Source organism: Thamnophis sirtalis, unplaced genomic scaffold, assembly GCF_051295495.1.
Source record: "Thamnophis sirtalis isolate CommonGarterSnake01/CBP01778 unplaced genomic scaffold, rThaSir2_p1.2 scaffold_7, whole genome shotgun sequence".
NCBI classification, from domain to species: Eukaryota; Metazoa; Chordata; class Lepidosauria; order Squamata; family Natricidae; genus Thamnophis; species Thamnophis sirtalis.
Window position 1 is genome coordinate 30,509,640 of NW_028261387.1, and position 27,844 is coordinate 30,537,483.

General features: G+C 39.9%; 1 protein-coding gene across 6 annotated transcripts in view; it reads right to left on the reverse strand.

Moving 5' to 3' along the window:
- Positions 1–27,844, reverse strand: part of ACOT11 (acyl-CoA thioesterase 11) — a 143,742-nt gene that overhangs the window by 46,695 nt on the left and 69,203 nt on the right. For 5 of the 6 annotated variants that reach the window (XM_087719626.1, XM_014058732.2, XM_087719629.1 and 2 more), the window contains exon 2: positions 9,364–9,535. In XM_087719626.1, the coding sequence (XP_087575752.1) occupies positions 9,364–9,493 (130 nt within the window). In that variant the 5' untranslated portion in view covers positions 9,494–9,535. Of the gene's footprint in view, positions 1–9,363; positions 9,536–9,992; positions 10,115–27,844 lie in introns of those variants that run through there. The other variant, XM_087719627.1, reaches the window with a different exon arrangement.

The window sequence follows — 27,844 nt, forward strand, 5'->3', positions numbered from 1 at the left end:
TATAAATAACTCAAGGTGTTGAGTATTTCCAATATACCTTCCTTCTCCTATTTCTCTTATAACCACAGCACTGTGAGATAAGTTGGTCTGAGAGAGAATTACTAGACCTAGTCGCCCAGCCAGCTGTTCAACTCCCTAAATATTTGTTTATATTTTAGTAAATACAAAGTAGCCTTTCAAAAGCCAGATTAAATGTGTTGCCATCAACTACTGTATGGTAGATTTTTTTAAAAATCCAATTTCTCAGAGATTTTGTCACTGAAATGGTATTGATCCTGAAACAATAAAATGCAATATTTTATTATATTGTGAATTTTACTAGAAACTTTATCTGAACTATTGTTCTAGATAGAACATCTGAATGATCATATCAAATATTAAGGTAGAATGCTTCTGGTCTGGGCATTGCCTGAAGGAGCTGTTTCTTTTTTAGCAGCTCCAGCCCCGAGGCTGCGTTAAGCTGTCTAAACAGCATCCATCAGCTGTTTGATAGATTGATTACCTCTCCTTCGGGCAAAGAAGGAGGGGTGAGAAGCTGGGCTTGGGAAGTGCCCCACTAACCTCCCCCAGGAGATAAATCTGGGGTGTTGAAGGTGTGAGCCTCCCTACAACCCAGCGAACTCCGTCCCCGGGATTTTTTCTGCCTTTTTGCAAAATGAAGGCATACGTCCACCCCTTGCTCAATGATTGATTTATACCTGAATCCAACACAGGCAAACAAATACCGGAGAACTTCCAATTGTATGTATTACAGTCTTTAACTCCATTTTTCTAAAATTTCCTTCTAATTAACTACATGGCAGAAAGATAAAGATGGCGCTGAAGAGTTTTGTAGGCGGGGTTGTGCTGTGATGTTACAGACTTTCACAGAGCTCAAACTATTATAGAGCTCAAGATCATTTAAAGATCATTAAATCAGCAGTGATTTATTAGCAAACTACAGAGTAATAACTGAACAAGCAGCTTGCCTGGATTTATTAATTGGGAGCAAGATAAGATTAACTGAGGAAATGGCTTAAAAGCAAATTAAACCACCTATCACCTCAAAGAGCGCAGGGAGTTCACCTGCTCCAACAACTAAATTACAGTCATTGCTGCCCCCCTCTCAACCCCCCCCCTCCTGCTGGGGAACATTTGACTCAAGAAATATTGCAAAAAGTATTAAATGATGCTTTAAAAGATCATGCAACTGCGATGGAAATTAAAATACAGGAAAAGATTTCTGTCACTTTCAAGGAGATGTCGGAAGAAGTCTTGGGTTGGGTCCAGATCCGTAATCAAGAAATTAGAGATGATATTTTAGATGCTTTTAAATGCTTATCTGGCTACGTATCAGGAATGGAGGATAAATTGGAAGATCTTAGTGATTCTAATATTAACCTGGTAACGAAAATGGATGTGGTTCAAGGCAAGATTGATGATGCAGAAAATGAAAGTATAATGTTGCAATATAGACAGATGGAATTTGCTTTAAGAATAAGGGGCCTTAAAGAGAAAAACCAAGAAAATCTGAAGCCTTTGATCAACTGATGGGACTGCCAGGAGGGGACTTTGACTGGCAAATTGACAAGATATATCGTGTTAATTCATGGCTTTCCAGACAGAAACAACTTCGAAGGGACATTGTGGTGTATTTCGCCATAAGGAACACGAGGAATTTGATACTACAAGAGTCCTATAAAACCAAGTTGCAAATTGGGGGCCAGGAGGTGATAGTTCTGAAGGAAATACCACCCAAAATGTTGAGATCTAGAAAAGACTATGCCTTCTTAGTGGATGAATTCAAAAACCGTCAGTTACAGTTCAGATGGGAAGCTCCAGCCAGATTAGTGGTCAACTACCTGGGACAAAGATATCGTCTTAACTCAGTATGGAAGGCTAAAGATTTTTACAGCAATATACTGAAGGCTGGACATTCTCCCCCTCCAGGACCTAGAGAAAGAGAGCAAGAAGGACGGAACAGACAGCAAGATACCAAGGATCATTGTTGGTGGACCAAGTTCGGACACCTTTGCTGGAACTAGAAGGAGCGAAGGAGCAAAGACAAACCCATGTGGTCACTAGGTGTATGGAACAAGAGTTAAAGAAGCAACAAGTTTTGCAACAAACGTATGCAACAGCTAAAGAAGCTACAGATTCTAGCTCAGAAGCGGTGGGAGGAACTCCCAATCAACAAGAAAATTTTTACAAAATGCTCCATACTAAGTTAATACAATGGGACTATAGATCTTGTATATTAATGGGTGACTGGAACCGAGTTTTGGACACTAAGAAAGATAAGAAGGGTCTCCTGCAAAACATCCAAATGCGAGCGAAACTACCTAAGTCTTTTTTCGATATGATGGATGATATGGAGCTAAGAGATATCTGGCGAGAAAGAAATGCAAGAGAACAGGACTTTACATTCTTTTCTGATAGACATCAATCTTTTTCCAGGATTGATTTCATATTAACAACAACTGATTTGCTTTCTAGGGTAAAGAAGACGAAGATATGTTCCAGAGCCTTAACAGATCATAACCCGGTTTGGATGGAATTAGAATTTGGGAGGGAATCTAGAAGGTGTTGGAGATTAAATGAAAATTTATTTAGATATGAGAAAAATGTTAATGAATGTAAAAAACTGTTGAGAGATTATTTTGTTTTTAACATGAATAAGGGTACATCTATGGAAATGGTTTGGGATGCAAGTAAAGCATACATGCGAGGAGTCCTAATAAATTTAAATAAGTTATATAGATGAAGACAGGGGAAAAAAGAAAGGAACTAGAAGAAGAGATTAGGAAGAAAGAACAGGAGTTAATACTAAACCCAGGAGATAAGAAGATTAAAGATGCAATTACCCTATTACGAGCACAATTTAATATGCTGATGTCAGATCAGGTGGCTACTAATTTGTTATATGCAAAACATAATACTTTCTGTAATGCAATTAAACCAGGTAGATGGCTAGCATATTTGACCAGGAAGAAACAGAAATCTCGTAATATACCGAAAATATATTATAAAGGGAAAGAAGTTTATCAACAGGATATGATTCAAAAGGCCTTCCTTGAAATTTTTACAGGATTGTATAGGGGTGATAAAATACAAGGCTTATATATAAATAGTTACTTGGACAAAGAAAAAATACCAATAGTCAAGGAGGACCAGAGGAAGATATTGAATCAACCAATAACCTTGGGGAAAATCCTCCAGGTAATTGAACAATTAAAGGCTGGGAAAGCACCGAGTACAGATGGTTTGACAGTGGTTTATTACAAAAACTTACAATTAGAAACGGTAGAACTCCTTAAGGAATTATTTAATAAAATCCAAGTGGAAGGAAAGGTACCTCCATCTTGGAAGACAGCTTTCATATCTTTGATACCTAAAGAAGATCAAGATCTTAGTCAACCAAAAAATTATAGACCTATATCATTACTCAATATAGATTATAAAAAATTTACAAAAATATTAGCGAATAGGTTAATGTTGGTTACTCAGCAACTGATTCATAATGATCAAAGTGGTTTTATACAAGGGAGACAAATGATAAGTAATGTAAGACAAACTGTTAATATACTGGAATATTTGGGAAAGAATAACCAAATCCTCGCAGTGCTTATTATTTCTAGATGCCGAGAAAGCCTTTGATCGAGTGAATTGGCAATTTTTAATTAAAACAATGCAAAAGATGCATATTGGTGAGTATTTTCTACAATCAATCAAAGCAATATATCAGGAACAAACAGCACAAATTATAGTCAATGGAAGTTTAATAGAACCATTTAAAATCTAGAAAGGTACAAGACAGGGTTGCCCCCTATCTCCATTATTGTTTATTATAACCTTGGAATTATTGCTGAATAAAATACGGGCGTCAGATGATTTACAGGGAATCAAGATCAGGCATCAAGAATATAGACTACGGGCGTTTGTGGACGACTTGGTTATAACTTTAATCCAACCAGGGAAACCTATCAAAGTTTTAATGAATATGATTAATCAATATGGCCAAGTATCTGGGTTTAAAATAAACCTGGGAAAAACAAAGATGCTAGTTAAAAATATGAACACTAATCAAAGGGAAGATTTAGAAAAAATAACAAGATGTGAAATAGTTAAAAAGGTTAAATATCTAGGAGTTTACATCTCAACTTCAAATGGGAAACTATATAAGTATAATTATGAGCCACTATGGCATAGTATACAGGCAGAGATGAAAAAATTGGGAAAAACTACAATTATCTATGCTGGGAAGAATAGCAGCAGTGAAAATGAATATCTTGCCTAAGTTCCTTTTTCTTTTTCAAATGATACCAATACTTAAAAAAGACGCAAATTTGCTTGAATGGCAGAAGGGATTAACAAATTTGTATGAGCAGGGAAAAAGCTGAGAATAAAACTTAAAATAATGCAAGATGTACGTGAGAGAGGAGGCTTGAAAATGCCAAATTTAAAACTATACTACGAAGCAGTAGTTTTATCAATAATCAGTGACTGGATCAATTCAACAGAGGATAGAATACTTAATATCGAAGGGCATGACTTGGTATATGGTTGGCATGCTTATCTGATATATGACAAGAAGGTGGATAAGCATTTTAAAAGTCATATTTTAAGGAATGCTCTATTGCGTGTCTGGAAAAAATATCAACACAAACTAAACGATAAGATATCTATGTGGGCAATTCCCAGACATGCAATAGAGAACATAAGTATAGTACAAAAACAGGATGTAACCACATATAGACAACTTCTTACTATAGAAAGAGGTTTATTAAAATTAAAACCCTTGAATATACTAAAAGAGGAAAAGGCAGTCCAAACATGGTTTCAATATGGACAGTTACAGGCCAGATGGAAAAAAGATCAGAAAATTGGTGTTATGCAAAATGAGGACAATCTTGTAAAACAAATTAGGGATCAAAGCCAAATGCATATAAAAAGGTTATATAATGTATTAATAGAAATGGATTCTGAAACAGAATTAGTTAAAGACCATATGATAAAGTGGGCACAAAATTTTGAAGAACCAATAATGCTGGATACATGGGAAAATTCACGCAAGCCCAAAATCTGAGAGAGAATTTTTTATAAGATGTTTTATAGATGGCATTTAGATCCTAAAAAACTGGCTTGCATGTATCCAAATTTACAACCTAAATGCTGGAGATGTGATTGTGTTGATGCTACATATTACCATATATGGTGGACTTGTAAAAAGGTTAAAGCATTCTGGATAAAAATATAGTGGATTATGCAAAATATTTTTAAAAAGAGGATAAAGTTTACTCCTCAGTTATTCTTGTTAGGTATAACTACTGATTGTACTGTTATAGAGAATAACTTGATTTTGTACTTAATAACGGCAGCAAGACTGTTGGTGGCGCAATACTGGAAGAAGGAAGATTTGCCTACTATTAAAAGTAATAGTAACATTAAAAGTAACAAACTCAGCAGAGGTGGCTAAAATATCAGCATATCTTAAGGATAACTCAGATGAGAAATATAAAATGGACTGGAGAAGATGGATTGATTACATTCAAAATAAAAACGGGACTAAGAAATTCCAGATAATTTATGACTAAAAAAGCGAGGAATGAGATAATCTGTTTAGAGTTAGCCTAACAAAAGAGGAGTTAAAGCACAAATGAAAGATGATACTAACTTTCTTTTAGTTTATTGTAGAATATGCTTGTTAAAGATTTATACCCTGTATTTGCTCTGGGAAGCTGGGGGTGGGGGAGGAGGTTGGGGGGGTTGGGTGGGCAGGGGGGGGAGGGGAGATAAATATTTGTAAAAGCTTTTTTAAAATTTTCAATAAAAAAAATAAGGTAGAAGTACTATTATAATTCCTTTAAAGATTGTGTGAAATTGATTAACTACCAATGTTCTATTTATCTCTCTTTTTAAAAGAAGTATTTTTGCAAGTTTTCAAATCCACACAGCAATGAGGAAATTAGTTATTCTTAACTTTTACCTCAGACACTGAAATAGAAAGTGTTTTTCTAAAATAATGTTAGCATTTTTAAATATATAAGCAAAAAGCCCTTGCTGAGGAACAAATTAGTATGGCTTCCTGCCCAGGGAATTTCTAAAACTGATGTCAAATTGCCTAGCATGAAAATTACGAGAAATGAACTATTTGCAGAAGGCTTTTTAACTGAAAAATCTTTGCAACCAGTTTTATTCATCTTATTCATAAGTGAACAGAAGTGAGACACCTAAATAAATACAAGTTACTTCAAATGGCGCTGTCTAAGCTGTTTGAACAAGCAAAAAATAGTAATTATGATTTCCTACATATCAGGGTAACACTGTTATCTTGAACAGTGATATAATAATCAAACAAAAGGCGAAGATCTTGTCGTGGTCACTCACTTTGGAGCAGGTAGCAAAAGAAATAAAATGACAGTTGAACACTGTTGGGTGACATTTAAGTAGCTGTTCTTTCCTCCTCTCCACAAATCTCCCAGAGCTGATATTGAGGGAAACAACTAGATAGACAATACAGGTAGTCCTCAACATACGACTACAATTATTGAACCCAAAATTTATGTTGCTAATTTGTTCAGTGAGTTTTGCCCCATTTTACAACTTTTCTTGCCACATTTGTTAAGTGAATCACTGCCATTGTTAAATTAGTAACCCGATTATTAAGTGAATCTGGTTTCCCCATTCACTTTGCTTCTCAGAAAGTTGCAAAAGTGAACACTTGACCCCGTGACACTGCAGCCCAGGAATGGTTTCCTCTTATCTTTCCTACCAGTTTGGAACCAGGAGTTTGTGTCTGTGTGTGTGTGCTTGCTTTGCTTGCGCACGTGCTTCTGCACATGCGCAAAACCTCCTGCACATGTACAGAGCATCTGTGATGACATCTGGGTGGGTGGGTGGAGCCTCCTCCCCCCACTGCTACCGGTTTGCCTGAACTGGGGTGAACCGGCAGAATACTACCTCTGCTGCAACTGTTATAAATATGAGTCAGTTGTCAAGCATCCAAATGTAAATCACGTGACATGGGGATGCAGCAACATGTCTGAAAAATTGTCGTAGTTCACTTTTTTCAGGGACGTTGTTACTTCAAACGGTCACTAAGTGAACTGTTGTAAGTTGAGGACTCCCTGTATGTTATATGAAGAATATATTTGACATTCAAACCGGATATACCTTAATACTTTTCATTAATTAGTGGGCATTGCATATAAAAGATCTCCCACTAAAGTGTCAGTATGTTTTTTTTGTTGAGAAGCAAAGATGATTAAGAGAGTAAAATGGCAGGGGTATTTATAATAATGATGTGGATAAAATGAATACATTTTTTATTAAAGTCTAAGTGCTAATGCTATTCAGGAAATCATATGGTAATAAATTTAGGCAAAGAAGTATACTAATACCTAATTAATTTATGGAAGTCACTGCTATAGTGTCTGGTGATGACCACTAGTTTAGGGCACTTTTTAAAAAAAGTAATAAATGGCTTCAAGAAAGTACCCATCATTACCATGAACAGCTAAAGGAAAACTCTCTAGTAAAAACAGTTTGCCTTTGAAAACTAGATCCCAGGAAAGCTAGTTGTTGCAGCCTTCATATCCTAGCTGCAAGGATACCTCGAATCAATCTATTGTTAAAAAACAGGACAGATCTTATTATTTTCTTATGGATTAATCTGAAAGGGATCTTATGGTTAAGACAACCTTTCTATGCACTTTAAGTTGTGGCATGATAATATCCAAGCATTCGCAACTATAGGATTATTTTAAAAGTTGATCTGGATAGCAGAACTTGAATTCATTGTTGTTCACCTCTTTGAATTAATTGCTTTACAAATGAAGAAGCAGGAAAGTTTATAAAGCTGTAAAAATCTATTAGAGTAGGTCCTTTGTTCTGTGATTATCAAGGGTTTATCCAATTACAACTTTCCATAATTTCTGGGTTTGCTGGTTAGCCTAAAAGCAAACAGTCTGCAAATACTTGCCTGTTACTATCACCTAACACCTTTCTTCAGTTGTTTCTGTGCGACCCACTCGATCTGGCAGGGTAGCATACTCTGTATATTAAGAAGTGTCACTTGGCAGGACCCAGGAAGTGGGGCTTCTCTGTTGAAGCGCCCATTTTTTTTTAAACATGCACCCTGAAATTTGTTTAATCCCAGTTCTGCTACTATTTCATAAATTCTTGAAGACAAGATGTTCCTCCAGATATGAAGCCTGTAGGTTGGGTAAGCCTATTGTTGATGTTTTCTTTGGCATGATATGATGAGGTGGCTGAGCTGCCTGGAGGCATCACTGTGTTATTATTGTTTATGTTGTTAGTCATCATTTTTGTTTTGTTGGTTTTTACTTCTGTTCCCCATCCAGAATTAAGATGGCAAAATGGGGGGCTATATAAAATTGATAGAATATATTTATGACAGTTGCAATGTCATGTGATGTTCTCATTTTTACAACCTTGTAACAAGGAAAATTAACAGGGTAGCCAGTAACCACCTTATTACTAACTTAACAACTGCCATGATTCACTTAACAAGTGTGGGAAGAGAGGTCATAAAATGGGGCAAAATTCGCTTAACAGATGTCTCATTTAGCAACATAAATTTTGGACTCAATAGTGATGTCAAGGACTACATGGCATTGGAAAACTGTTATCATATCATCCCTTGTCCTTGTCTTCATGAGACTAGACAAATTTTGAACTATCCCAATGGCTGAGTTAATGATTTTTGAAATCTGTGCTTCAGGGCCCAGATTATCATGCACATCATCCCTTGCAAAAGCACACCTGGAAGGGAATGGGACAACTAGCCACAGCCATCCTCCTGCAGCCAACTCATCATTGCCAACTCACTACAGCCAACTTGCAGCATGGCCAACTCTCCTCAAGACAACTCGTTGCAGGACAATTTAACAATTCTATTCAATTATTTGAAATAAATAAAAATTATTTTAATTTTGGCTATTCAACTTGCATTCTGTCCCTCCTTTTCCCTCCTTTCTTTAATGATTCTATTCCACCATATCTTTAAATATTAGTTAATATTAAATATTAACTCTTGTCCCGCGGTGAGTTGGCCTGTAGCGAGTTGGCTGTGGCAGGTTTGACATGGCGAACTGGCGGTGGTGAATTGTCATAGACCTCGCCTGGAAACACCCACTCCTGTCGGCCACAGAGCCCGGGCGCGAATCGCTCGCAGCCCGAACGGCGACGACTCCTCATTTCGAACAGGCTCTCCTAATTCACCCGGTCCACCTTAAGAGCGACGCGCCTCCGCGATCGGCCCACCCGCGGGCTCGCCCGTTTGATCCAGCCCAGGGCGGGTTGCCAAGAAACGCGTCCCCGCCCCTCCGTCTGCCAGAGGCTGGGAGAGCAAGCGCGACTTACCCGAAAGGCAGGCGGCAGTGTCGATCCACTTCAGCAGCTGCCCGGTGCTGAGCTCCCCGCGGTGGTTGGTGTGGCAGGGCTGCACCATCTGACTCATCTGCACCTCGGTGGGGTTGCGGTAGCGCTCCATGGTGATCTTCGGACGGGTCTCCGCGAAAAGTGTCGCGCCTTCCTGGAGGAGGAAGGAGGGCGCCAAGGGGAAGGCAGAACCGGTCGGGAGAAAGAGAACAAAGCCAGTCACCCTCTGATGAAAAAAAAATCAACCATAGCCGCTGGAGCCCCGCTCCGCTCCTTCGCGATTCCCGGCGATCATCGGATCCAAGCCGGACCGGAGCGAAGTAGAATCGCAGCGCCTCACACCTCCATTCGTAAAGCCGTGGCGACGGCTGCTCTCGTATTCTCGCCCGAAGTTCAGACTTCGGGAACTGCCTTCTCCAAGTCTGGCTGGACTAAATAATTCGGCCAAGCCAAGCAGAGAGGCCGGCAATTCTGGAAGTTAGATTCCAAACCAAGGCTAGAATCAACCTCCGCCGTTTCCTCCATTAGGAGTGCCCCCCCCCCGCTTTACTTTTCCATGGGAAACCCTCCCTCCTTTCTCGGTTGAACTAAAAGACGGCGAGTAAAATTACCTCCGTCCGTTCACACATTTCTAGGCGAAGGGGGAGTCTGCAGCGCTGCGCGTGAATGGCAAAACCCAACCGCCCCGCACTGGATTCCCCCTTCCGAAGAGTGAATTTGCCAAGCAACAGGGCAACCTGAGCTTTCGCGGAAGTTGGGCTGTGTGCGTGCAAAGAATATAGTAAGAGTGGAAAAAGTGAGCAACCGTGAGCAACCGACGCCTGTCGTCCAACGTTTTCCTCCCTCTTTAAGAACTCTTATGGAAGAGAGAAACCCTGGTGCAATCCTTAATCCCAGAAAAATACTGGGCAAACCAGTCCCGGATTAACCCCGAGAGTTTTAGGAAGGCTACTCCTTACGCCCCTCCCACGACGAAATCCATTATTTCGATTATACTGTACTTGGAACTATGTTCACTTTTTTTTTAACTTGGTTAACTCTAAGCTTGGTTTTCTTGCAGACCTTTTGTTAGCCATCTAGGTATGGTCGTCAGTGAGTGTTGATGGTGAGTGTTGATGGTGTTACCTAGTTGAGTAATGAAATGTCTGCAAGAAAACCATGAAGCTCAAGAGAGCACTAAGGACCCCACAATTTAATCCTGAGCCACAAATATTCTCTTCTTCACGTACTCCTCAACTTGCAATAGTTCATTTAGTGATTGTTTGAAGTTATAATAGCAAGAAAAAAAAGACTTATAGCCATTTTTCACACTTACGACACACAGCATCCCCAAGGTTATGTAATCAAAATTTGGACACTTGGCAACTGGTTCATATTTATGACAGTTATAATGTCCCAGGGTCACGTGAGCACCTTCTGATAAGCAAAATCGATGGGGAAGCCAGATTCACTTAACAACCGGGTTACTAACTTAACAACTGGGTTACTAACTTAACAACTGTGGTGATTTACTTAGCTGTGGCAAGAAAAGTCATAAAATGGGGCAAAATTCACTTAACAAGTGTTTTACTCAGCAACATAAGCTTTAGGCTCAATTGTGGTTGTAAATTGAGGACTACCTGCATTAGTTTCTTTTCAAATGCCTGCATTTTTATGCTGGGCACTGACAATGTTTTGTCAGATCCTAATGGAGGTCAACACCATCTAAGCAATATTGTGTTATTAAAATGAATGACAATACTCCCTTCCACAAGAAGTACATGCTGATGGTGTTTGTGATTCATCCCTCATCTAATGTTTCTTCATGGCCATAAGACCAATGTGGAAAACATGATGGATGAGAATGGGAAATTCTTCCTCCTCACTTTTTATTGGTTAATGATGTTTGATACAGACCATACAGTTTCGGTAGTGTGAACAGTTCTCTCCCAGAAGACAGGTTTAGCAATAGCACAACAATATTAAGAGCTTTTCTCACACTCCAGGGCACAACACATTTTCTATTTTGTGTCACAGAACTGTGCAACCTGTGGCCAACAGCCTTGAGAATAAATTTCTGGAGTTGTTAACAGGTTGTAATGTAACAGGAGTGGGCTAAATTAAGAACCTGGCAGTCCCTCAGAACATTTATCTTTGTAGTAGTAGCAAGAGCCTACAAAGCATAGGGTTATAAAGATATTCCCTGGCCTTACATTCTCCAACACAATGCAAGTAATAAATGAAGTATACATATAATAAAGTAGCAATAATGTCTTCAATGCATTTAATTTGGGGGATGTAGAATTTTGTGATTTTACTATTCCATTCCATAGTTTCAGGTTTTTTTTATGGGTCCCCAAAGTTTCATAAGCCTTAGGCCCTGCATATGTTGTGCCTAATTGATAACACAGGCACAAGTCAGAGAGGGAAATGCTAAGGTTATTCAAACCAATTAAAAAATCTGCAAAATATGCCTTCAAAACCTCTTCACAAAGTGTGCCTCCGTGTCCTAAAAGTGAAGTGAAGGAACTGCAGAGCTTTGTTCTAAAATATCCACACAGTCTGGGGATTTTAGTTTTTGCAAAGCCAAATAAGGCCTAAAAGTAACAATGTTACCTGATAAAGAAAACTATATTGCCTCCCTGGTGTAAACTGCATAGTTGGAATTAAACATAGCTGTCATTGGGGATAATTCTGCACGTAAGATTATTTAAATTTATACCAAAATTAAGTACAGGTAGTCCTCAACATACAACCACAGTACAGGTAGCCCTCAAGTTACGAACATAGTTGAGCCCAAAGTTTCTGTTGCTGAATAAGACGGTTGTTAATGAGTCTTGCCCCATTTTGCGCCCTTTCTTGCCACAAGTTGTTCAGTGGATTGCTGCGGCTGTTAAGTTAGTAACACGATTGTTAAATAAATCTGGCTTTTCCATTGACTTTGCTTATCAGAAGGTCAGAAAAAGTGATCATATTATCCCGGGTCACTACAACCATCATAAATATGAGTCAGTTGCCAAGCATCTTAATTTTGACCATGTTGTCAGGCTTCCAAGTAATAACTCCATAGAAAGCAGAACTCCAAGGCAGACAAGTTCCTTGAAGAACAATTTTATTGGCGATATCATATTGGCACAAGCTGGAGAAAACCAACTCTGAAAGTTCTTGCAGTTTTCATCTGATTAAAAAGTAAAAGTTCTCCCTTTCCCCAAACAATCGGTCACATTGTCCAATCACGGTGCTGGCTGGTTGCCTGGATACGGTGGTCCTCTTTCCAGCCACCTGTTGGAATGTCCTTGGTTACCACAAGAAACTATTTTGTTTTGGCTACAAACCCCCATCTAACTATGCCCCCCCTCCATATCCCTTCTTCACCCTGTGGCAACCCTGAAGCCTCCACTCAGGTTCGCTTCAGATTGACATATATGATCATGGAGATCTTGCAATGGTCATAAGTGTGAACAGTGGTCATAAGTCACTTTTGTCAGTGAGTTAGGTCATGTGACCATGGCGAGGGCCCGACCACCAGAACTTTGAATCTGATTGTAAGCTTCCTTTTTCAGGTGAGTCTTTCAAACAATCACTAAGCAACTGGCTGTAAATTGAGGACTTCCTGTAAAAGGAGATTTTGGTTCAGTCCTGCCTCCATCCAGTTTTTGTTTTAGTACAATCCCTAATATGCCCATCAAAGGGCAAGTTCCACCCTTGGTTGGAGAATATGACACACCTTTTTTCATAAAGGGCTCACAATCACACAGTCAAATTAGCTGGGCACATCCGCCCCCCCCAAAAAAAAACAAAATTACAGGTCGAGCTATTCTAACTTCTAATATCAACTCATATCTCTTACGCTGATAGTGATAACTAATATTCAGAATATTACACACCAGGCTAAACTGGTAAACCCGCTACTTTTCAGAAAGGATAGCCTAGTAATTTTTAAGGTTTTTTTTAATATTCTAACTACAGATTTATTCCTCAACAGTTCATTTAGTGACCATCACTGAAAAAAGGACTTATGACCCTTTTTCACACCACCATTGCAACATCTCCATTGTCATATGATCAAAATTCAGACACTTGACAACTGACTCATATTTATGGTGGTTACAGTGTCCCAGGGTCATCTGATCACCTTTCATGACCTTCTGACAAGCCAAGTCAATGGATAAGCCAGATCACTTAACAAACGTGTCACTAACTTACCAATTACAGGGTTTCATTTAACAATTGTGGCAATAAAGGTCGTAAAATGGGATAAAATTCAGCTAACAATGATCTCATTTGGCAGAAGAAATTTTGGGCTCAATTGTCATAAATCAAGGACTACCTGTATACTCACTATGTACAGCAAGCACGATTCTCAAACTGGGCAGGATCAAAGACTACTGTAAGAACACTGTACAGGTAAATGTCTATGGATATTCTCAGTCAGCCATGGTTGTCCCAAAACTGCTTGTTTGAAAAGGCACTGGACTTTCTGGTTTTTCTTTGAAGATGTTTCGCTTCTCATCCAAGAAGCTACTTCAGATCTGACTGGATGGCGGGGAATGGAATCCAGTCAGAGCTGAAGAAGCTTCTTGGATGAGAAGCGAAGTCTTCTACAAAAAAACCAGAAAGTTCAGTTGCCTCTTCAAACAAGCACCTTGGATTGGAATCAGACCAAAGAACAAAGAAGGATATCTGTTGTGTAATCCTATTCAAGGGGGGAGATCACAGTCTACAAGGATTGTGCTCTCTAAAGGAGGAGATGTCACCTTTGCTCTAACTATTTCAAAATGAGATAGCTTTAAAACAGGCCCATTCTTTCTCAGAAAGTTTGTTGACCAGGTGCGATATGGCTGGAGTATTTTTACTAGTGCTGTGAAAATGACTTAATTTGTTAAAAGGGGGAGAAAAGGAGAAAACCAAAGGGGCTTCATACACTATACTTCATTACATTCCTATTGCTCAGAACCAACAAAGGAAGAAAAAAGAAATCTTTTCCTGATTAAGGTGGTTTAATATGTTACTTTTTCTCACTATCAGAGTTCGGAAAAGGGGTGTGTCTTTTGGCGCAAACATTGCTTTCTGATACATATTAACAAGTTAGGTGTGCGTATCCAACTAAGCCCATAATATAGCTTCTTTCATTTGGGCATAGCATATTGTATGTGAACCCATTAATTGAATCCAGCTAATTCAGCAAACTGTTATAAATGAATCCAACCAGTTGCCTCCTGTTAAATGTTCCAGAACAATAATTTAAAAAGTACCTGTTACAATATTCTATGTGAGGTTGGATACAATCAACAATACTGGGCCTTCTAATTTTTTTTAAAGTAGATTTTAAAAAAGGAAGTTGGATCCCATGCCCTTTCTAAACAAAAACAATCCCATTCCTGTTGAAACAGATACCCTTTTCATGTAGACTAGGACATGAAAAGCAAGCAATTATTTGCTTAGTTGAAAACACAAAAGCTGGGATTTGCAGAGAGGTTTAGGTGCTCAAAAACCACTGATATTCAGCGACCCTCCTAAGCCACAGACACACAAAACAGACCTGTTCTGGCTTAGAATAATTCCATGTCATGGCCCAACTCATGGCATTTCTACATGACCTTAACTTTTAGAAGTAATCTGACAAAATGTGAATGAGTCCCATCAAATTAGAAACAGCACTATGCTATTTTAGAAGCAGCTTTATTTTTCAGTTTGTTTTTGTCTAACTGAATACAATGCTGGATCTCAGTTCGTGAAATAAAAGCTCCTTAATATTTCTTTTCTAAACATCGCCTGAAGGCAACCCTTTAAAGATGGCTAATGATTTTTGAACAAACTGTTAAATTATTGGGAGTTGAGGTATACTCAGGGGTGGGCTGCTGGGGGTTTGCACGGGTTTGGGTGATCCTTTAGTTAGAATTCTGCCCAGTTCAGTGAACCCCAAATGCCACCCCTTCTGGTCATGCCCATCCCTCCCCACTCCTCCCAGCCTGTCCTAGGAGTCTCCATGTGGCACATTCATCATGCCAGGTAAGTGCAGGGCCTGTGCGGGGGTTCAGGGAGGGGAGAAAATGGGCCTACTGGAGATTCTGGAAGTCTGGAAATAGCCCTGTTTCTGGCCTCTGGACGGCCTTCTGAGGGCCTCCAGAGACCCTCCAGCAGAGGTGGGTTGTTGCTGGTTTGGCTCGGATCAGGAGGCTCCGCCCACCTGTCCGGACACTTATGCACAGAAGCATCATGCGCACACAGGAGCACGCCCAAACCAATGGTAAAAAAATGGCAACCCACCTCTGGCCTCCAAAGCGCAAGGGAAGCAGTTTTCGCCCTCCTGGAGACTCGAGGAAAGCCTCCGGAGCCTGGGGAGGGCAAAAAAGCTCCTCCCCCATGGTGCAGGAGGCTGACTAGGCCACGCCCACCAAGCAACAGGGCAGCAAATCTGTTGCTGTAATTTTTGAAACCAACCCCTGGGTATACTAACAAAATCTTTAGTCAATTCAAAGCCTAGGGTTAGAGGACTCATCATCTCCAAACCTAGTTTTAAATATTTGAATAAATAATCTGGATATCTAGCTTTCAATTATCATAATGGCAGCATATAAAATTAATAAATAACATAATAAGAGATTAGCATAAATCATGCTTATTTCTATGTTGCTTCTCAACTGCCTTAAGGGGCCCATGTGGTTAAAAAAATGCAATGAGTTTAAAGCATCTGAGGTGACATTAAACATATTTATTAAAACTATATGCAAAACACCTTTAAGAGACTACTTGAGCAAAGAAGTAGGAATGAGCCATTTATTGTTCAGAATAGATCAGAGTGCTACTCTAAAATCTTAACTTCTTTTCTCCTTCTGTATAAATCACCATTTCCTTTGAACAACTAATAAAAAAATATTTTTAAAGGACAATTTCTTTCCAGAAATTAAGACAAATTCTACATATTTCTTGTCAGAAATAAGGCTCCATAAAATCAACAGGATTTAGTCTTAATAAATGGTTTAAAATGTGGCCACTAATCCTTTAGTAAACAGTCCTGTGAAAATGAAGTCACTTAACCACAGAGGATATGAGTTGTCATTTAAATTATTTTGGGTTCAAACACGGTGGAAATGTCTGTCTCTCAAGATGGTAATGAGCTACATACAATACAAAAACTTCACCTCCTCCTAGGCCAGGTATTAACCCACAGAAAAAATAACAGCTTACCTATTTTCACCTCTTACTCCATGATATCACATCCATGAGATGCTTAATCTTTAAAAAATCACACTATTCTGGCCGCCTGAAATAGTCACAACCTTCGGACTACCAGGAGATGCCTTCAGAAGAGCATCAAGAGAGAGTCAAGGATTTTCTGTCTTCTTTGACAAGGACACCCGTCCTCCTCCTCCCTTTAACAACCTACAGAGGTCCCACTGCCATCCACTGCAGCATCAGGAACGAAGGCACCGCAAAGGTGCTGCCTGGGGTTTTGCCACACAGATTCCCATAAGAGCAGTGAATCAGAGCAAATTTCTGCTGTGCTCAGTTCAAAGGAAAGGAGTAGCTAAGCGTCCCTGTCATCACAAATTGCGATCATCAAAGGCATTGTTGTTTCTACAATGGAAAACACGGAGAGCCTTTTAAAATACAGGAGAGATCAGGACCAATGCTGAAATCTCAAGGCCTTGGTTCTGCTTCCAAATGGCTCAGAATCAGACGGTTTCCTCAACTTGCTATCCTCAGGCTGTGCTTTTTGAAAAGGGGCTCCAAACGCCAGAGGCAAAAAGTGTTAGCAGCACATTAAAAGAAAGAGAGTCCGTGTTTATGTTCTGATCAGACTCTCCCGAGTCCAAATGTCTCCTGCTTTCTTGCTGAATTCAATTTACCACTGGAAAAACAGGATTCTCTAAAGTACAGGTAGTCCTCAACGTACGACCACAATGGAGCCCAAAGTTTATGTTGCTAAGTGAGTTTTGCCCCATTTTACGACTTTTCTCACCACATTTGTTAAGTGAATCACTGCTGTTGTTAAATTAGTAACCCAGTTGTTAAGTGAATCTGGTCTCCCCATTGACTTTGCTTCTCACATGACCCTAGGACACTGCAACCATCATAAATATGAGTTAGTTGTCAAGGAGCCAAATATAAATCACGTGCCATGAGGATGCTTTTTTCAAAAAAGGCAACGTCAGTGGCTTTTTAAATTACTCTCTTTAAGATGTTTATTATTGCTATTATTCGGAGCATCCTCAAACAAAATGTAAAAATAACGAGTACAGTATTGTATGTTCAAGTACATTAATAAGGACAAATACAGATAAAATACTAATGGATATGATCAGCATTTTATCAAAGTTCAGCTAATATTTCTTGGAGAGGGCTGCAGGAAGAGATATTTTTGAGAGTCAAATTTATCAGATGGCACAATTACATCTGGATATTAGGGTTCCCTCTGCTTCTATTTTTGAGTCAAAATATCAAAGAAGTATGTAATCCCATATTGCAACTACCGAAAATGCTCCTAGAAATTCAGGTTGGGGTCTGTGCTGGGAGGGGGATTTGAGTGACAGATAGATAGACTGTTTGATGGGTCTTATGCAGCTGCCGGATACCAGTTCCAGAACAGAAATGCCCACCTACCAATAAAAATGGAAGAGATACACAATGCTAATTTTCCTACCGAGGAATGCATTCTAACAGAGGTTTTGAGCAGTGCTTGGAAGAGAGGCTTTTGTTTATTTGCCCTTCAGGAAATGAAAGCTAATGATACTAATAAATGACTATTCAATACACGAACAATGAGGCAGAGGAAAAGTGACAAGCTGTTAACTAGACATGCTGTATAATTAAGGTGAAGCTGGTGGTGGAGGCTGATCCCCCCCCCCCCACTTTTCAGGAAAGAAGGAATTTGGTGCTACAGGAAAATGTCTCCCTTCTAACAATGAGGCTATAAAATGAAGAACATTTACTCTAATGAAGACAAACTTGACATCACCTTTGTTGTCATATTAAATTGCCAGTCTCAATGTATTCAACTACATAAAAAAGGAATTAAGGGACAGGTTCTAATTGCTTCAGCTTCCTACAAGAATTTTTTTTTCTTCAGTTCTAACAGTGATTATGTTGGACAAGATCTCTGCCATTAATCAGTTATCTTCTCTTGAAGTTAACAAATCCTGCTTGGAGAATGGTTGTGGTGTTAACATTGGGGGGGGGGAGTGATTAGAAGGGATGATAAACCTTTGATAAGTCATTCTATTGAAATTTGCTGTAGCCAAGCAGGAGTCAGATCGGGATTTTTCCTTTCCATTTTTTTTTTTTTTTTTTTTTTACAAATAGTCACCTCTGCAGAGAAGACATTATCAGCCAGCCTAGGGGATGCTGGAGAAGATACTGCAGGGTAAAACTTTGTCCTCGTACTAGGAATCAGACATCTGATTTTTTTTCCCGTCACTTGGTTTTCAGTCACATGCAGGATCAGGACAACAGACACCCAATGTGCAGGAATGCAATTTAATATTCATGGTGCAGCATTCATAAGGAGTCATAGCACGTCTGTGTCACCACGCAGGCCGGATATTTATGTATGGTCCTCTAAGACATGTCGAGGAGGGGTGGGCTTCTATGCTCATGGCTACTTTCAATTCTTCCCTGCCTAGGAGAGAGACAGCATGCAGATGCTGGCATTTGGGGAGAAGAAAATGAAAGGACATAATTGCAAGTAAGAAGAGCAATGTTGGAAAAACCAGGTTCTCTAGATTAGAAAATCCAGTACACTTAACTCACACTATCCAAGATTTTTTTTTAAAAAAATGCCAGAGGTCCAATCCAGAAACACAACTTGAAGAAAAGGGTAAAGGAGTATGACCATAAAGGAAAAATAGATCTTGTGCCATTATTACATTGTTACATGTGAATATCAACAAGCATAGCTTTTAATATAGCTATTGTATCACAATCTGTGTATTTAGGATTAGCCTATACCAGGAAACATGGATGTAATTTATCTTTAAGTTTCTTAGGATGACCTTGAAACAATTACCATTGCTTTGGCAAAATTACCTTCATAGAACTATAGGTAAGGTTAAAGTTGGAGAGCTAGTTTTGTGTAATGGTTAAGGCATCAGTATAGAAACCAGGAGACTATGAATTCTAGCCCTGTGTTAGGCACAAAATCAGATGACTGTGACCTTGGGCTACTCTCAAGAAAAAACAATGAAAAATTATTTTTGAAAATCTTACCACAAAAACTGTGGGAATTTGTCCAGGCAACCACCCAGGAGATTATAAATAAATAAAAATTAAGTCTATCAGATTGGTACTGGAAAAATCAGGGAGCAAGGCCTAACTTAAAAGGATTGATCCATGGTTCATGGAATGCCACTGAAGATTCTTTTGATTCAAAGCAGATGTTAGTTTCAGAGAAACAAGAGAAGATGAACCAATAAGTAGAGTGTAAGGAATGATACAGTAAAAAGGACTATGATAATAGCGGCTTTAGGAGTCCTGATGATGCTGGTAGAGCACACCTTCTGAAGGAGAACATCCTAAATGTCTGGCCCTTGCAGGTAATCCTGAGATCTTTCTCTCTGAACCAGGTTGCACCAAGCTCAGCCAAGAGTTAGAAAATTTTAGAACGTATATGGCTGTGAAGTGAATGGTTACTTCCCAATAAAGGAGTATATTTAAGAGTTGAAATGAGCAGTTGTTGGTGCTATCTGAACTTGGTTCTTTTCTTTCAGATGCTTCATTAGTCAAACTAGGTAACATAATCAGTGCTAATAGTTTGGGTAATAAAATATCTGCAAGAGAACAACCAAGCTCAGAAAGAACCAAGGACCTCATGGTTGCTTTCAGTAGGATAAATAAGACTGAAAGAGCTAACGAATCCTGCAGGATAACCCAAGTTACCTGGTACAGAACATCTGGGAAGGAGTGGAACACATAAGCACACACTTAGTATTGAGTATAGAAAGATGGACCATGAAAAATTAAAGCACATCTGTTTGCAAAAACTTAACTAAGTTACTGATAGGCTTTATCCTCCCACTCCTACATCTCCATCATAGGAGAAACCTCTTGGTTCTCTTTCAGAAGACCCAGAGAAGGTTTTACAACGCTGAGAAAAGGCAGACAGGAAAGGAAAACAGGGCTCACAGCTGCTGCAGGCTTTCCCCTTTTCTCCTTTCATAGCTACTGCCTGGCAAATTTTTGGCACAGATTGCAAAATAAACAGCAGTTGTGCTTCAAGGAACATACATAAGTAATTGCACAAAAACTAGTGTTTCCATTTCAGTGACTTGTTGAACAGTCAGCTTTGTATGTGAGCATCTTGCTGACAGAATAGTCTAAGCATTCAGGGTGTGTGTGTGTGAGAGAGAGAGAGATCCTATGAGCAGGCACATGCCACATACAGATGCTCAGATCAAGCTAGATCCTTTTTACTTTTGAAAGCCTCCTTAATGCAGATTTCATTCAATCCTTCTGCCTGGTGTCATCTCATTAAAGCTTTGAAAGGTATTTCTTCCCCCAGCACACAGAATAAGTACAAATATGCAATGTTGCTTTATGCCATATTTTCCTTTTTGGGACAAAAAAGAAATCACACTTCTAACTTTACATGTCCTTTCAAAAAGTATTGCCTGCTTATTATCACACTTTTTAGTATGAAAAAGAAAGCAGAAATTAAACACGGTACAGGTAATCCTTGATTTACTACCATAAGTGAGCCCAAAGTTTCTGTTGCTAAGTGTGACAGTTGTTAAGTGAGTTTTGTCCCATTTTGCGACGTTTCTTACTACAGTTGTTAAGTGAATCACTGCACTTGTTAAAATCATGCAGCTGTTAAGAAAATCTGTCTTCCTCCATTGACTTTGTTTGTCAGAAAGTTGCAAAAGGTAATCCCAGGACTCTGGCCACTGCAATCATCATAAATACAGTATGAGCCAGTTGCCAAGTATCTAAATTTTGATCACCTGACCTTGGGGATGCTGCAATGGTCATGTGAAAAAAAAACCCATAAGTCATTTTTTTCAGTCCCTTTGTAACTTTGAATAGTCACTAAACCAGTGGTTGTAAATCAAGGACTACATGTTATTATCATTATAATAATATGAATAATATTCAGCTTTCAGGCAGCACAGTAATGCATCCAAGAATCATTACTCTCTGATATTTAGAATTATGCCAGCTACTTCATGTTTTTTTTAAAAAATCCTGAATTTTAAAAGGAATTTGGCACTTTAGGAAGTGTGGAAGGACAACATAATGTAAGACTCCTCTTTGTGCATTGCAGACACAATGGCAACAAAGAGCAGGGAGGGCTTTCATTCCTATAACCACCAGATTTCCTAATCTCTGTGATTCATTAGACGTAGATGTTTGCAAAGAGAAGTGATTAGAACTGAACTCAAATGGCCTTTCTAAATTCACAACCAGATTTAGAGTAGAAATTGGGTGAATGAGTTCTATCAATTTCTCAGGAAAAAAAGAGAATTTTTTCAGCAGTTCCTCAAAAGCAGGAGTTTGCTCAAGAGTGATAGTAACCCTACTACTGAAAAGCCCAACAGGAGATATGCCAGGTGTCTTCTAGTGGGTTTTTCTAGGAAGGCTGAAGATCACCAAAGAGAAGATTGTATGGTGAAAGACTAGGCCAGGGAGCTCCAAACTTGGTGACTTTAAGACTTATGGACTTCAACTCCTAGAATTCCTCAACCAGCACAGATCACAGTCTTAAAGTCACCATGTTTGGAGACCCCTGGACTAAAGAATCATAAGTAGGCCTATACCAGTGATGGCAAACCTTTTTCGCCTCGGGTGCCAAAAGCATGCATGCGTGTTCCACCCCTCCGGAGACTGGAAACAGCCTGTTTTCCAACTTCTGGTGTGCCCGGTAGGTCCGTTCTTCACCCTCCCGGGAGTCTCTTGAAGCCTCCGGAGGGCGAAAACAGCCAAAAATCAAGGCCAAAAATCAGCTGGCCAGCGTGTGCATGCACGCTGGAGCTAACAGGGCAACACCTCGCGTGCCCTCAAAAATGGCTCCGTATGCCACCTGTGGCATGCGTGCCATATGTTCGCCACCATGGACCTATAGCAAATGCAAGAATATCACTTTCACTGTGAAAGTTTCACTGAAAGTTTCTTCTCTGGTAGAATTTCTTAAATCAATTTTTTCATTATAGGAAACAAACAAACAAACAAAAAGCAGGAGAACTTTCCTGCCCAGTCAGAGGTGGGTTGCTCCCGGTTCAGCCCGGATCGGGAAAACCAGTAGTAGCAGAAGCTCCCCTCACCTGCTTGAACATTTCTGTGCTTGCGCTCGAGTGCGAGCACACGAGAGAACAGGCACTAAAAAAATGGAAACCCACCACTGTGCCCAGTACAGTTTGAGGTTCTCCAATTGTCTATAGAAATCTATGACAAGAAACTTTAGTGCAAACTTCTAGGCCTACCTTAAAGATGACAGAACTATAAGACACTCTAGGCCCATGATGGCGAACCTATGACACACATGCCACAGGTAGCACACAGAGCCCTTTCTGCAGGCATGCCAGCCATTGCCCCAGCTCAGCTCCAATGCGCATGTGCACGTGCCTCCTGCTGCCCAGCTGATTTTTGGGTCTCTGTCATGCATGCATGGGGGGCACTCACATTGCATTTTGGGGCCTCGTGCAGCACCCCCATGCCTCGTTTTGGGCCTGGAAAGACTCTTGCACCAACCTGGAAGCCAAAAATAGGGGTGGGCAGGGTGTGTCCGCAGGGGGGGCAAGGGAGTGCAGGGGGTCACGTGTGCATTTGTGCGGGATGGGGAACACTTGGGGGGTGCACGTGCATGTGCGGGAAGTCACAGCGACCTTGCATTATGGGTGTGGGCATGCATGTGCACTGTTGTGCACACATGTGCATGCTTTTGGCATGCGATGACAAAAGATGACAAAAGTGAGCTTACTATCTTTGATCTCCCAAGCAATTCTTACTACCAAGGCATGAAAAATCAATTTAATAGAGCAGAGGTCCCCAACACCCAGGCCACAGCCCAGTACCAGGCCATGGCCCATTAAGTACTGGGCCATGCAAGCAGCAGGCAAGCACATGTGGCTTATTTGACTGGATCAGTCAATACTTTCTGGTCATTCTCACATTACACGAATCCCCTTTAAATGCAGTTAAGGATGTTGTAGGAACCTGGTCAATGATAAATACCTACAAAAACCCCTGACAAATGTGAACTGGAACCAAGAAGTTCATTAAAACAAATTATTTTAGGTGTGATGAATGTTAAATGAGCTTTAGATCCAAAACAGGTCCTAATGGAAAAAAAAAAAAGCATCCAGTGACAATTTCATTGCTCAATCTGATTTTGGCACATCTCTCAGATTTTCCCAGGCCATAGGTTTAAACAATCTATGTTTTGTTTGATTTAATTAGAAAATGGAAAGTACTGCTAACTTAATTAAATGGCCTCAAAAAAATTACTGGAATTGGGATATTACAGCATTGATTTAGCCAATTAAAATAAGGCAGTGAAATGAATTTGTTTAATTGGTCAACAATCCTCTTTAATAGCTACAGTTGCTCTTCGGAGGAGGCAGTAGGCCATCCAAGTTTACAGATGAGGTCCAATGTACTAAAATGTGGAAAAAAAACACGGCTTGGTGGGTGCTATAATGCATTAACAATTCATATGAAGCCCCAGAATAGTAAATGAGACAAAATAAAACCTGCCATTAAAAACACCAGTGTGGAACTAATTACATTACCTGCTCTGTTAATGTAACAAAATACATCTACATTATCTCCAAAAGTAATGAAAAGGTAGGGCTCTTCCTGTACAAACAACCATTATTCTGGGAAAGAAACTAAAACGTAAGATAGTAAAACGCTATCGTATGACTTCCATGGCTTCATAACCAGAAGAAACTAATAAACAGGCTGAAACTACATTGCTTAAATAATGCTGCTTCAGGTACCGAAACGGCAGAGGGGACATCTCCATCATTAATTTATATTCTGGAAATATAAAGTTGAAGAACATTTTACAAGAAATTGATTATTGAAACTAACTAACTGTCTGTCCTCATTAAAACCTTCAATCTCAGCCAGCTGTCAAACTGTTGAAAGCTGATGCAGCCTTTAGGGGCACCATAGCAACAAGGCCCATTACCTAGGCAATAGCGCTCTTATTCTAGCAACTCTTGAGTGACCTAGTTCTAGCCCTCCCCGTTAAACTTTTTGCATAATAGTTTGCACATAAATCCATTCCAAGAGGACATATTAATTTTTTGTTGTGATTAGAGAGGTCTAATCTAATCCCAAATTCCTACAATGAGGAACAATTTGTTTTTAAAGTTGTTTGTGAGATCAACTTTAGGAGAATATTTTGATCATGCTTTCTATCTGTCTTGTTACTATGTACAAGTCTGATGAGCAGCCGACAATTTAAAAGTTCTTTAAAAAGAAACTTCCTATTGGGGCTCTCCTGATTCCTTAGCAAAATTCTGTCATTTTCTACCTTCCTCCCAAGTCGGCAAGTCATGTAAAATTAAATCAACTCCATTATACCAGATACCCTCAAATAAACAGAAATCATCCTTTATAACAGTGATGGTGAATCTTTTCGGCACCAAGTGCCAAAAAGGGAGCACTTTGTGATCATCTACAGCACAACCAGGAAGAGGAGTTGCCCAGGAGCATTGCTCGTGCCAAAAAATATACTTCCTGTTTCATGCACGCTGGCCGGCAAGTTTCCCGGTTACTGCTGCGCATGCGCACCTGTCAATCAGCTGGCTAGTGGTCATGCTCACACTGAAAAACAGAAGTCCATCTCTTCCAGTTTCCGGCACTGCTGCACGCACAAAGGCAGCTGATCATCGCGTGTGGAAGAGGAATGGCCAATGCTGTGCATGCCAGGCAACATGGCTCTGTATGCCACTTTGGGCATGCATGCCGTAGCTTCACCATCACAGTTTTATAAAATGTAACTGAGTTTACAGATTGTACTAAGCTGCCAATGACTTCACTGTAGTTGAATAATCCACAAGGGGCTGGGTTCATACAACACACTAAATCAAAATCAAATAATTTATTGGGATGCGTGACTCTTTTTTAGCATCATCTCTGCATGCATTTAGCAAATTTGTCTCACTTGGTATCTGTTGGGACTGCTCTTTCTAGAATTATCAGAGTGCACGTATTCTGGAATTCAGAGTCCAGAATACATGCAGGTCAGGCATCTGTAACTGCTTTATCTAGTTTGATATTTAAGCTTTATGTTATTCCTATTGGTTAGAAGCCCAGATGAGGAAGATGGAGAACAAAGGAATAATAAATCATACCCACCAAGAATAACAAAGAATGTATTTAAATGCTCTAAGGAAACAGACTTGCACAAATAGAAAAAAAATATGGCAAATATTGCCTAACAAAATAATTCCTCACCCACAAAATAACAACAAACAAAGCCTGGAGACATTGACTACAGTATTGGTAGCTATGAAGTATCCTGAAAGTCAATATGGCCCCTAAATGACATAAGACTGAAACTGAGGTCATTGCAGAGATGGGAGTCTATCAAAATTTCCCCAGAATTGCAGGCAAGACTGGAAGTTGAAAAACCTCATGAGAAGAAGAGGCAAACTACTTCCATGCTGTTCCCAAGAAAACATAATGGATGCAGGCATGCAACCATTTGAAGTTATAACAGTGCTGGAAAAGGAGATTTATGACTGGTCCCTGAAGCTGCCATCCCCATGGTCGTGTAATCTCAACTAGGGTCCTTGGCAACTGATGCAAACTTACGACGGTCACAGTGTCCCACAGTTTCATAATCACCATTTGCTACCTTTACAGTTGATATTCAATAAGCAAACTCAATGGAGAAAGCAGGGGAAATCACAAATTGCAGTCATGTGATGTCACTCTTAATCACCACCGGTGATTCATGTAGTGGCAATGTGGAAGACCATTGTACTTCAAGGAGTTTGGGGACATATTCTGATTTCTCCTTCAGTAAGAAAACTCTAGAATCAGTGAGTTTAGAACTAACCTGCTTGTTTTTTGTTTTACTTTTCTTTGCTGAATAAAAGAGAAGAGGAGGGGATTTCCCATTGCTTCAAATATGGGAAACAGCGGTGGTGTTTAGCCAGTTCTGACCAGTTCTGGAGAACAGAAATTTTGAGTAGTTCGGAGAACCAGCAAATAGGCTGGCCCCAGCCCCGCCCAGCCTCCCAGCTGATCTTCTTTTGTTGCCCTGAACAGGAGAACGGAGCTGGAAAGCAGATTAGTGGGGTGAAGAGGCAATGGGAATTTTGCAGTAACCATTCCCCAGGAGTGGGACGGGAATTGGGATTTTGCAATAGCCTTCCCCTGCCATGCCCACAAAGTCACGCCATGCCCACAAAGCCACGCCCACAGAACCGGTAGTAAAAAAGATTGAATCCCACCCTTGCTGGGAAAGTCTCAGACTTTCACTTCCATCCCAGAATCATGTACTATCCAGTCAATGTCAAGTCTTGTCTCATGACCACAGAAGTAGGACAATGAAGTCTTAATGCCAGGTTTTAATAAAAACCCTAGTATTGGCTTTAAGCTGAGAGAGTCTGCATACAACCTAGCATTGAGTACTGTGGAAACCGGACAGCCTTTGAGTATCCTTGATGTCATTTTTAAGAAACTCCTGACAGCTTGTAAGAGATTTGGGTATTGTCTTGCTTGGTATGTATGTATGATTTTTTTATTAACAATAAAGCTTAAAATCCCTTTATTCACTGGTGTGCTTATTGCCTCTAGATTCTAAAGATCATTGCTCTGACACTTGGCAAAACAATTCATCAACAACTGCAGCCAAAAATGCCCTTCTAAGTTGGGCATGGTCACATGATGTTTTACTTTACCACACCTTATATTTACAAGCTGTTATAGAGTTTCCAGTTCAAATTGCAGTTGGTAAGTGAGGACTACCTATAAACACCAGGAACTGATCTGAATTTAAGGAAGTCTTGATCATTACTCTGGAAAAAAGAGTGGCTGCCAGACTGGCCCAAACAAGAAAAGAACAAAAATATCCTATCACTCTATTCATCCAGGTTCTCCATCTCAAGTGGCAGTCATTTTCAGACTCTTTAGGAAACTCATTAGCAACATGGGCAATCTAAAACATTCCAGATGGCAGACACAAATTCATGTCCCACTCTCTAAAATATATGGATCCTCTACTCCAGAGAGGAGCCTGGCAATCTGTTTTGGGAAAACAAATTCTATCAGTCATAGCTACTATCACAAATTGTAAAAACCAGGGGTGGGATTGAAAATTTTTAGCAACCGGTTCTCTACCTAGTTGGTAGGTGTGTGGCCTACTCGGCCTCCTGCACCACAGCAGTGTGTGTGTAGATTCGGAGGCTTTCTTCAAGCCTCCGGGAGGGCAGAAACAACCCCGTTTCTGGACTACCGAAACTTCCAGGAGGCCCATTTTTCACTCTCTTAGAGCCACCACACGGGCCGTGCACTTACCTGGCTTGAT